This window comes from Aegilops tauschii, chromosome 6, assembly GCF_002575655.3.
Source record: "Aegilops tauschii subsp. strangulata cultivar AL8/78 chromosome 6, Aet v6.0, whole genome shotgun sequence".
In the NCBI taxonomy this organism is placed as follows: Eukaryota; Viridiplantae; Streptophyta; class Magnoliopsida; order Poales; family Poaceae; genus Aegilops; species Aegilops tauschii.
In genome coordinates this window covers 111,299,845-111,312,498 of record NC_053040.3, presented here as the reverse complement: position 1 = coordinate 111,312,498, position 12,654 = coordinate 111,299,845, and the positions used below count along the sequence as shown (strand labels likewise).

General features: G+C 40.9%; 1 protein-coding gene across 1 annotated transcript; it reads right to left on the bottom strand.

The window, feature by feature from the left end:
• Window positions 1-434: 434 nt before the first annotated feature.
• Window positions 435-5,776, bottom strand: LOC109787488 (T-complex protein 1 subunit eta). The gene is made up of 14 exons (XM_020346035.4): window positions 5,592-5,776; window positions 5,202-5,459; window positions 4,183-4,308; window positions 3,880-4,083; window positions 3,558-3,727; window positions 3,339-3,474; window positions 3,144-3,260; window positions 2,905-3,024; window positions 2,720-2,818; window positions 2,548-2,637; window positions 1,725-1,806; window positions 1,538-1,626; window positions 1,370-1,444; window positions 435-817 (listed from the first exon to the last, which is right to left on the bottom strand). The coding sequence occupies exons 1-14, from the start codon at window positions 5,604-5,606 to the stop codon at window positions 725-727; spliced, it is 1,674 nt and encodes a 557-aa protein (XP_020201624.1). The 5' UTR covers window positions 5,607-5,776; the 3' UTR covers window positions 435-724.
• Between the last annotated feature and the right edge of the window lie 6,878 nt (window positions 5,777-12,654).

Genomic DNA, 12,654 nt, shown 5'->3' with positions numbered 1-12,654 from the left:
CGCTCACGGACTCTCCGAAAATCCGAAGCGCCCAGGCGGCGAGAATGGGCGGCGAACAGAGTGTGGAGGGAACGCCTTCTTTATAACGAGCGTCGGCCACGATGCGCGCGTGAACCTTTCCCGCGCGCACCTTTCCCGCGCGCTAGAGCGGCTAGAGCGCCAAAACCAGGGCAACGGCATGATCTTAAACGCACGCGGTCATGAAATGGGTCGGTCCGTTGGGCGCAATGCAGACCCAAAACTAAAAGAGGACGGACAGCGGGCGGGCGGCCGACCCAAACGGACAAAAAGCGGACAAAAACACCGTCTATTTGGGTCAGCCCGTTCAAGTTGCTCTCACTACTACCGATATCAGCATTTCAAACAACACGCCAATAACATCAGAGAGTTAAAGTTAGCAAAGTTAGTTCTCAACCAGCGAGGCAATCAAGATCTCGCGAACATAATATAGACCAATAGGCAAGACGAATCACCAAAACAAGAACATAGTTCGTGCTATAATACCACAACCGGTAACCGCTAGATAAACACACGCCTGCCATGTCTTCCATGTTCTCAAACAAAAGTCTAGCACATTCTTAACACTAGAAACTCTCACATCAGACATACAAATTCCACAAAACCTGGATGCGGGTAATGCCAGGACCAACAGCCCGAACAGAGGGAACTCAAAATCTGACCCCGCCAGGGCAGCATAAGGTTACAGGGCGGAGCTGACTAGAATTTACCGCCTGCGCATTCCCCTGCCGCCTCGACCACGCATTCCCCCTCCACCACGGCCACCCATCGCAGCAGCGTCACCTTGCGCACTCTCCGACTAAGGCATGGCACAAAAAAATGACAGTTAGGTGACATGCAATATTTTGTAAATGCAACGTGAAATGTACCCAAACCAAAGACAAGATGCTGTGAGCAAATTAACTATGTGCTGAAAAGTTATTGCTCAAAAGTGCAATCCAGACGTAGCCATCACAATAAGAACTGAACATAAGTACCCAAAAGCAGCAGGCATATAGAGCACAATTGATTAGGACAAGTCCACCATGAACACTAGCCGTACCATGTAAAGACCAACATGATCTCATTGAACTTCTCAGAGCTGAATCGATTTGGTAGTACCATTAAGATAGTAAATGGAGGTTTAGATACAAGATTCTTTAATGCCTAACTAGAACATTTATATTATCGTTTTCCCATAAAATTAGCAACAGTCTCCTCCTCAGCACAAGGGGACTTTAGTACACAAGATGAACATGCTGGGCAGCATACAAAGTGCATTGGCAAAAGAAAATCAGGGCCACAGCTCCACATACAACAGAAAATAATCTTTGGGTTTCACTAATGTCCACTAGGTATTTAAAGCTCTTACCTTTGGGTTTTTCACTGTTTCGTCAACACTCAGAATAAGGCAGGCAGCTTCGGTCGCGGCATTAATTGCATTGATCTGAACAAAAAAAGACATGGTTATCAACATCAAGTTAGCATAAGAATATCTCGATACAGAAATGCTAAAGAACCAAACCGGAAGCCCAATTACCTTCACGACTGCAGGTTCCCACACAAAGTTAGCGAAGGAATCCGCAATTCCACCAGTGTTGATGTCAACACCATAATTAGCACCACCATCTGGTACATCATAGAAGTACATTAGACAATACACTTTGCTGGTTCACAACTTTGTAGATAACAGTACAAACTCATAAAAAAATGATAAAAGAACAAACCAGCTGCATGCTTCTGTCTGAGCTTATTGAGCACATCAGTTGCGTCAAATCCAGCATTATCACAAAGTTGCCTAGGAATAACCTGCACAAGTTGTTTAAAATGGCGGATGTAACACAGGCAGGAAGATACAATTAAACATGACTACAGTTCAAGATTTATCAACGCAAAGTTAATTTGCTTGGTTTCTGTGTCGGCATAGGCCAAACGAACAACAGCTAGCAAAAGTTAGCAAACAACAGCTCATGAGTTCTTCTCAGAAAAATGTGTCATCTACATTTCTGTCAGTTACACGTTCTTGCATACGGAAGGCCATGGATGACTCAAACTCCCTGCTTATGGCGTTTTTGGTGTGACGTACCAGATGGCGAGACCGTGAGAGACCATCACACCCTAACTGCAAACATGAGCCACTTCTTTGGCTTGGGGAATGTAATGGGTTGGCCCTTCACCACTTCACCACTCATAAGCAGCAAAAACTATCCCAGGATGAGGTGATCCCTCAAACCAAAAACCATCTTATTTGTTAATTACTATACTTATGGATCTCCTGTAACTTATTATGGCCTCTTCATAGCAAGCAGATTGTTGGCGAAATCTAAATGTGAAATAACCGTCTATACAACACAATCAACTGAGATCTAGCAATGGAAATTTTCCACAATGGTGTGTGGTACACAGTATAAATTTACCAAAGTAGAATGTTATGGCCTCCAGAAACAGACAAAAAAGGACCAATTCTAGCTTATCCGTAAGTGCAACACAAACAGCACAAGCACAATTCAGGAAAGAACAAAACAGAAAAGAGGAGACACGAAGATTTACCTCAAGGGCTTTAGCAAATGAGTTTACAAAAACCTGAGACTTTCCAGCTATGCTCCGTGCATGCAGGCGGAGATGCTTGCTTATCTCCATCTACAAGAAATAAATAAAATCAGCGTAAAGTTGTATGAAAGGTTGAATTATTTTAGCTTGATTAGTTACTTTGTTAACATACATCAATGGCACCACCACCAGGCACGACTGTTGAATTCCTAACAGCTCTCCTCACAATCATGATGGCATCATGGAGACTTCTTTCAGCTTCCTCTATGAACTAGAACAGCAGAAAACAGTTAGTTATAGTTACCTTCGGCTTATGAACTTGATTCAAAAAAAGGTAATATGATATTGATAGAAGACCTGGTCAGCACCACCACGAAGAACAATAGTTGCTGTCTGACCAGAAGGGCAGCCACTAAATATGTTAAACCTTTCATTGCCTACTTGCTTTTCCTCAAAAATCTCACATGTGCCAAGGACCTTCAACCAAAATAATAATGATAAAGATTATCAGCTTACGTTCCATGCCAGCAACTGACATAATCCAAACATGCTCAATATCCAACAGGAACCAAAACAATTCACAAATAGGTATGCACCTCATCAATGACATTGTTGACAGAGGTTTGAACAGTTCCACCTGTAGCTGAGCTCAGGCGTTGTAAATCCTCTTCTGTGACCCGACCAGCACAGAAAATGTCTCTATCCGCGAAATACTGTAGAAAGGAAAGTGAACTTAGTTAGGGTACAAAAATGTTGCACAATAGCTGAAAAACGTGACAAGATGAGCATACCTGTGTTGCAAGATCACCGATAGCTAGCCGCGACAGAACTATTTTTGCGCCACTTTGAACACACTTGTCCAGCTTGTCATAAATAATGTTCCATTCAGCATCAACAATTGATTGGTACTGCAGAGGGTCTGATAATCTGTAGATAAAGGAGAAACAAAAAGGATCATCAGTACAGATGGAGAACACATACAATAGACACGCTTGAATGAAGCTACATACCTGATCTCTGCGTTTTCTTTCTCAGACTTCAACTCTAGCTCAATGTTCAACAAAAGAATCTTTGGATTCAGGAATTTCTTTGGTTGTTGCTCAAATCCAGCATAGGAAAATGTCTTCTTGAAAGCAACGCCATTGACAAGGAAGGAATCTCTCATGGTACCTCCAGGAACCTATAATTCAACCAATGTATCACAATGACAAGCTTTAATATCTTGTAGCAAGAAACCAATTCAGTGTCATTTCTAGCGTGTTGGAAGACTGAAATATGGATGAGTAGAAGAAAAGCATATATCCTACCGAAGTGACAATTGCAGGAAATTACCTTCTTAATTCCAATAAGGTTAAGTCTGTCATCATGACCAATAGCAAGGACAGCATCCACAACCATAGAAGCAAAGAACTCTTTCTCTCCGCTTATCAATTTTGACGAGAGTGTTGTGGCAGCACACTTTGCTAACAATGATTTCTTTTCTTCCAGGCTTTTTCCTTCTATGCTGACTGCCAGCTCTTTAACCCTTTCAATCGCCTGATGCAAATTTCAGGTTAACAGAATCAGCTTCAGAGTTTACAGGCAAGTCAAAAGTTCGGCCATTCAAAAGATAGAAAAGTAATGGTGGTCACGGACCATGTTGCCAGCGCTCCTATAACTACGGATTATATTATGACAATGCACTCCATCCTCCACGTAAGGTTTAGCTTCCTTCATGAATTCTGCAGCAAGAAGCACCACTGTAGTTGTGCCATCACCAACCTGAAGTAAACAATAAAACTGATGTTACTAAAACGGCCCAACAAGAAAATAAAGGCTAAAAGTAATAGGTTACTCAGATAGTGCTGTGGTAGAAATTAAGACCAGTGGTAAAAAGCAACTGTTGCGGTTCATGACACTTTCACTTCTTACTACCAAGTAATTAGGCACCAATTCTAGAAAATGCACTCATTGCGAGAAAGGCATAACCTGAAAACTGGAAATAGATTCTTCTGGTAGGAAAGTCAGAAAACAATTCCTTGGTAGTTCACAGCTAATTAGTTAACAGGGAAGCAAAGAACTTGAACATCAGAGAAGACAAAAAAAATCGAAACAAACAAGTACACAGATTGCAATGTAAAGTACACATATACAATATACAACATGAGAAATGTTGATCGAACCAAAGCTAAAAATACCCCTCTGTGTGAAAACGTGGACAAAACAGAGGACAAATTTGAGTTCAAACAGCAAAAATCAGTATGTCACCCAGTGGCAGTCTCAGATGCCCATAATCAATAGTTTGAGCTGGGTATTTCACGTCGGAGAATATCAGGGATCATCCGTGGGATAACTGTGAGCTGATGAGTCGGTCCCCAGATCGAACAGGGTAGACCATTTTATTATAACGAATTTACTAGACGGATTAATAAGTGGCAATGCGGCAAGAGATTTATTCAGAGTCCCATCCGCAAACAACAAAGTATTCTTTGGTACAATACAAAAACGAGATAAAACTACGGAGCAGCTGTTTCGGCCTTGATTTATCGAAGGCACGAACAGCGTTAAGCCCCAATGCACCAGAAATGCATCAAGGAGAGGACACTGAGGGGCGTTATTTTTGTGACAGCAACAGCGAGTAACAACAGTACAGCAGGCAGACGAATGGATAATACCTCGGAGTCCTGAGACTTGGCGATGTCGACGAGGATCTTGGCGGCGGGGTGCACGATGTCGAGGAGGCGCATGATGGTGGCGCCGTCGTTGGAGATGGTGGTGCCCTTGTCGTCGTGGATGAGCTTGTCCATCCCGCGGGGCCCCAGGGTGGTCCGCACCGTGTCGGCCACCGCCGTGCACGCGCTGATGTTGCTGACCACCTGCGCGCGGCCCTGCGACGTGTCCGTCCCCTCCTTGAGCAGGATGATCTGCGGTTGCTGCGGAAAACGGAAACCCCACGGGAACGAGTCAGAACCATGGATCGATCCCAAGCTTGCGTGCTTGCGAGAGAGGGGGAGGCGGCGGCGCGGCGCGGATGGATCATTGGTTTCGCGGTGGGAGGTGCTTACCATCATCGACGACATGGCTTGTGGCTGCGCGGAGGCGGAGCTAGGGTTTGGAGTGGGGCGAGAGATCTGGGCGGCGCGACAAGGAAGAGGCCAAGAGGGGAGGGGGGAGGAGGGAAAAGGGTTTTGCGGTTTAGGTTGCCAGGTCCGTCTGAAAGCCCACACAGCCCTGTTTGGTTCGCAGCACTGCCGAGCCTTCTAGTACTCACTCCTGCCCTGATGTGAGCCCTTGATTTTACTGCTTTCAGCGGCCTCGATGGGGCCACGTCATTTCGCAGTACAACTTCCTTTTTCTTTTTTGAGATGAGGGGATTTCGCAGTAAAACTTTCGCTGTTTCATTTTTCGTGCTACATAAATGCTCTAGTCACAAGAACAATACTCCTTATGAGAATTTTTTATATGAGGGGATTTAGCATTTTGAATAAGACGTGCAGCATGCATTTTCAATATTTTCTGGTAGTGATAATTTTATGAATCATTTATCTCCTTTGAAACTTGTCACAAACGGGCACACATACTATTCCTTTGACAGGTATACGTTTTTTTTTCTCCAACCCTATATGTAAGGGCTTTCTAATTAAGAGAATATCACATGGAAATCAAGTTTCGGTGGAAATCGATGAAAACCATGTGAAAACGATGTTTTAAGGTTAAAAAAACTCAAAAGTATACATGACGTTAAGAGTGATATGTTATATTAGCATCTGGAATTTTGAAGATTGGACGCATTACCATTTACGAGCTATGAAAAGAACAAATTCTGCAATGAATAGTGACTGGTGATGTGTTTGAACTTGGAATTTCGCATGGCAATAGAACATCACCCTCTTAACATCCTGTTTTTTTTAGATTTTTTTAGAAACTTTCAAAAGTGGTTTCGACACAATTTCCTTTGAAACTTGGTTTTCATGTGATATGCTTTCTTCTTGATTCGCGGGATTGTAAAACACAAGAATAGAAAAAATACGTGATCGAATTGTAATGCTCATTCGAATCCTACAAGAATTGAGTTTGTTTGAGTGCATCGCAGAGAAGTCGACGAGGATGCTAGAGTTCCTATAAAATGTACTACAGAATATTTCTTGAGAAAAAATCTTGTAGGATTCAATCGTACAAATCAAACGACAAATATAGAAAAATATCTAAGAATTTTAGTCCTTAAAAAATCATATGAAATTCTTTTGAATCAAATCAGACCTAAGAGTGTTAGGTGGTAACAAAACAAAGATTCCTCTAACTAGCAAAATATATGCACACTATAGTTTACCAAGTCTTTTGGGGTGGGCACACAAAAAAATAGCTAAGGTGTACCATCCTCCTTGATTCTTTTGTACTCTGTTTTTCCTGAAAGGCTTCCTTCTTCTTTTCTCATAAGTTGCCTCAATTTGATATTTATTTCGTTATAAAGAAAGTTTGTCGTTTTACACTTTTGGTGAGCAAAAGTGTGACATTTCCCCACATATTTTTTAGGGCTAGAAAATACTTTATTCAATCATAATGTTTTAGGGAATACAAATAATATATGGTTGCCATATGGTAAACTGGTCACGGATTTAGCCAACTTGTGAGCTTCCGCATTCATCTTGCGCTTCTCATGAATAATCTCCACTAATGCAACGACTTCCATCTTCTTTTTAATTTCTTGGATGATGACTCGACATGATCCCAAATACATGCCTTTGGCGCGCCTCACCATCGCTGAGCAATATGTTGCCACAAGAATTCTCTAGCACGCAATATTCGCTTGCAATCAAGAGGGTGTAACTGCAAGCCATGGGATCAATGAGATCAGCAATTAATGGAGATCATCGTTGGCCCCAAGAAATGCCATGTGTCATCCTGCGGTTGCTATGGCGCCTTTGTTGTCATGTCTACCAGGAACTACAATGACATGAACTTTAACCATGCCTTCCCCAGAGCTATCATCTTTAGCCCTTCAAGAAAGACTTGGGGTCGAGCTCTTGTTTGCTCTGGAGGCACCTCTCTAAGGGTGACACATAGTTCTTAATGAACAAGAATGTTGTTAGCGGTGACTGGAATTCCTCTTCGTCACTCTACAGCGGGCCCACCAAATAGAGCACAATGTCACCGAGGTTTTCACAAAGACCTCCTGCCCCATCGATTCTCGGAGCTCTATCAACCATAGTGCATTAATTAGTGTGATTACTTGCTACCAGGTGTTCCACAAGTTCTTCATCTACCAAAGACCACACACACTTGGCCACTATGGATTCGACTAGGGAGTGCTTATGAAAGTGCATTTATCCATTGATGATGTTTTGGTGTGATGACAATGTGGTTAGTGGGGCTAGTAATGGTTGCTAAAGTTTATCTCAAGTCATTGGTCCTTCGGAGGTTATTACAAAGTATATGGTTGACCCCACTGAGGGAGTCCTGGATTAAGGGGTCCTCGGGTGGCCGGATTACTCGTTATGGGCCGGACTGGTGGGCTGTGAAGATCACCACAGAAGATTATCTCTCGTATCTGGATAGGACTCCTATATGTATAGAATGGCAAGTTTAAAGTTCAGGTGTAATGTTTCCTTCCTCTACAAGATGATTGTGTACTGATACGTCTCCAACGTATCTATAATTTCTGAAGTATTCATGCTATTATATTATCCATCTTAGATGTTTTATATGCATTTATATGCTATTTTATATGATTTTTGGGACTAACCTATTAACCTAGAGCCCAGTGTCAGTTTCTGTTTTTTCCTTGTTTTTGAGTTTTACAGAAAAGGAATATCAAACGGAGTCCAATTGACGTGCCAATTTTTGTTGATTTTTTATGGACCAAAAGAAGCCCCTGGAGCAAAAGAGTTGGGCCAGAAGAGTCACGGGCTGTCCACGAGGGTGGGGGCGCGCCCAGCCCCCTGGGCGTGGGCCCCTGCCTCGTGGACGACTCGGAGACCCCCCCGACGTGAAACCAACGCCAAAAATTCCTATAAATACAGAAACCCCCAGAAATTAACCTAGATCGGAAGTTCCGACGCAAGCCTCTGTAGCCACGAGAAATCAATCTATGCCCTCTCTAGCACCCTGCCGGAGGGGGCCATCATCACCGGAGGCCATGGAGGAGGATCCCGGAGGGGCCATCATCGCCATGAAGGCCAAGGACCAGAGGGAGAACCTCTCCCCATCTAGGAGGGAGGCCATGGAGGAGGAAGCACAAGGGGGAGAACCTCTCCCCTCTCTCTCGGTGGCATCAGAGTGCCATCGGGAGGGGAATCATCGCTGCGGTGATCGTCTTCATCAACATCACCATCCTCATCTATTTTACGCGGTCCACTCTCCCGCACCCCGCTGTAATCCCTACTTAAACATGGTGCTTTATGCCACATATTATGATCCAATGACGTGTTGCCATCCTATGATGTTTTGAGTAGATATCCTTTGTCTTTGGGTTGATTGATGATCTAGATTGGTATGAGTTGTATGTTTTATTATTGGTGCTGTCCTATGGTGCTCTCCGTGTCGCGCAAGCGTGAGGGACTCCCGTTGTAGGTGTTGCAATACGTTCATGATTCGCTTGTAGTGGGTTGGTGAGTGACTGAAACACAAACCCGAGTAAGGGGGTTGTTGCGTATGGGAATAAAGAGGACTTGATGCTTTAATGCTAAAGTTGGGTTTTACCTTAATGATCTTTAGTAGTTACGGATGCTTGCTAGAGTTCCAATCATAAGTGCATATGATCCAAGAAGAGAAAGTATGTTAGCTTATGCCTCTCCCTCATATGAAATTGCAATGACGACTATCGGTCTTGTTAACAATTGCCTAGGACAATTCCGCATACCGATCCATCATTATTCCACACTCGCTATTTATAATATTTATTAATATATTCTAACTTTATGATAACAACACCTACTTTTATGTTTTAGCTCTCCGATATCATGCAAAGTTATCCTCTTCATATCCACAACGTAGTTTTATTTCTCGTTTCTAGTTGGATGCAAACGTTCGGTGTACGTAGAGTCGTATCAGTGGCAGATAGGGCTTGAGAGAATATTGATCTTACCTTTAGCTCCTTGTGGGTTCGACACTCCATACTTATCACTTCCACCTTTGAAAATTGCTACGATGATTCCCTACACTTGGGGATTATCAAGCTCTTTTCTGGCACCGTTGCCGGGGAGCAATAGTGTGGGGTTGATATTCTCATGTGTGCTTGTTTGCTTTCTTCACTAAGTAGATTTTGTTTTTCCTTTTTGTTTCTATTTAGTTGTGGGTGAAACATACAAAAAAATTAAAATAATGAAAATACAAAAAAATTACTTGTCTCTCATGCCTAAAAAGTTTTTCAAAAAGAGAAGTGATTGGAAAGTTATACATTGAAGAAGTGAGGGTCGACCTTGAGCACTTGTGTTCATGCTCACGGAAACAATGTAGAATTTTTCATGGAAGTTTCTCTGTAATAATTATCCCCTTGTGTATATCCGTTGTATTATAAAAATAATGTGCCAAGCTTTGGTTTTAGGATGATTAGATTGCTTGTTTACTATGTGCAGAACAAAAACAGAAACTTTGGCTGTAGTGCGTGATTTTACATTTTTTACTGGAAGGTCAAATGGGTATGAAACTTTTTTCACATTACTTATGTACAAAATTTTCTAATTTTCAAATTTATTTCATAATTTTGGGAGTTACATAAGTTTACTAAACTTCCAGATTACTACAGACTGTCCTGTTTTTGACAGATTCTGTTTTTCGCGTGTTGTTTGCTTATTTTGATGAATCTATGGCTAGTATTGGGGGGTATGAACCATAGAGAAGTTGGAATACAGTAGGTTTAACACCAATATAAATAAATAATGAGTTCATTACAGTACCTTAAAGTGGTAGTTTGCTTTATTACACTAACGGATCTCACAAAGTTTTTGTTAAAGTTTTGTGTGGATGAAGTGTTCGAAGATCGAGGAACTATCAATATGAGAAGAATAAAGAGAGGCAAGAGTTAAAGATTGGGGATGCCCAAGGCACCCCAAGCAAATATTTCAAAGGATACTCAAGCATCTAAGCTTGGGGATGCCCCGGTTGGCATCCCATCTTTCTTCTTCAACAAATATCGGTATACCTCGGTTTTTGTTTTGTTCACATGATTTGTGTCCTTTGTGTTTTTGTTTTTCCTTTAATAATCAAGCTAGTATGAGATAGCCCTTCATTTATTTATAGAATACTTCATGTTATTCACTTATTTCTTTTAAGTATGATCTTATAGAATCGCTCTTTGTGCTTCACTTAAATCATTTGAGTATGGTTTTATAGAATGCTTCGTGTGCTTCACTTATATATTTTGAGCTTGGTTATTGGTTAGTCTATATTAATTAAAGAATGCTCCATGAACTTCACTTATATCTTTTGGAGTATGAATAATACTATCATCTAAAGCGGGTTTGGAAGAGTGTCAACTTTAGGAACTAGTGATCCCGCTATTCCGAATGAGAAGAATTTTGCTTATGTGGAGAGTAGAAAATTTTCTATGCTTGTAGATCATGAAAAGAATGCTTTATGTGATGGTTATATTGTTGAATTCATTCATTATGCTACTGAAAATTATTATGAGGGAGGAATATATGCTTGTAGGAGTTGCAATAATATCAAGTTTCCTCTCTATGTGCTTAAAGTTTTGAAGTTATACTTGTTTTGCCTTCCTATGCTAGTTGATTCTTGTTCCTATAAATTATGTTTTCACAAAATCCCTAGGCATATGAAGTTGGTTAGATTCAAATGTGCTAGTCATATTCTTCATGATGCTCTCTTTATGTTTCAATTCTTATCTTTTATGTGAGCATCATTGAAATCATCATGCCTAGCTAAAAGGCATTAAAGAAAAGCGCTTGTTGGGAGACAACCCAATATTTACCCTTACTGTTTGTGTGTTTACATGATTAAGCTACTATAGTAATCATGTTTTATAGCTTTTGTTTCAATAAAGTGCCAAGTAAGATCTTTGGGAAGACTTGGGTGAAAGTTAATGTGATCTTGCTGTAAAAAAACAAAAACTTTGCACTCACGAGATTAGCTACCATTTTTTTTACAGAAGAGTGCTTTTGAGTTGATTCTTTTTGAAGAAGATTAATAGACAAATTCCTCACGTCCACCAATTTATTTCATAATTTTTGGAGTAGCAGAAGTATGCTTGCTGTTCAGATTATTACAGATTGTTCTGTTTTTGACAGATTCTGTTTTCATTGCATAGTTTGCTTGTTTTCTAGTTTCTATGGCTTATATTTCTCAATATAAATTGTAGAAATGATATGGTACAGTAGACATTGTTGGGAACAATTATGAACCTTGTCTTTGACAGTACCAAAGTGAATGGTTTACTCTTTATCATACTAACCTATCTCACGAAGTTTCGTTAAGTTTTGTGTGATTGAAGTTTTCAAGCTTTGGGTGAGATATCGATATGAGGAGAATAAGGAGTGGAAATACCCTAAGCTTGGGGATGCCCAAGGCACCCCAAGGTAATATTCAAGGAAGACTCAAGCGCCTAAGCTTGGGGATGCCCCGGAAGGCATCCCCTCTTTCGTCTTCAAAACTATCGGTATACCTTACTCGGAGCTATATTTTTATTCATCACATGATATGAGTTTTGCTTGGAGCGTATTTTCAATTTTACTTGCTGTTTGAATAAAATCATTGGATCTGAAATCTTGAATGAAAAGAATCCTCCCATGGCTAGTTAATTATTTGACTACTCAGTGTTCTTCACTTATATCTTTTTGGAGTAGTTTGTCATTTACTCACGTGCTTCACATATATCCTGTGAGTAAATGGTTGATTGAATTGAATATCATAAATCTGAATTTATATATGTTTCATATGCTTATACCATGGGGAGTAATGACTTCACACAGAATAAGTATATGTAGTAAACTTATTGAAAATTAGCAAACGCAGAATTGGTCACTTGAACAATTCATGAAAGAATATTGAAGGAAGAGAGATTTCACATATAAATATACTATCTTGGACATCTTCTGTAATTGTGAGCACTCATTAAAATATGACATGCTAAAAGGTTGATGTTGGACAAGGAACACAACTTAATGGGTTATG

Bases quoted from the DNA above. Each gene is read 5' to 3' on its own strand.
- LOC109787488 (XM_020346035.4), bottom strand. The intron at 3,728-3,879 runs GTAATTTCCTGC...GTTGAATTATAG, and splicing joins ACCTTATTGGAATTAAGAAG to GTTCCTGGAGGTACCATGAG. The intron at 1,807-2,547 runs GTAAATCTTCGT...CAACTTGTGCAG, and splicing joins CATTTGCTAAAGCCCTTGAG to GTTATTCCTAGGCAACTTTG.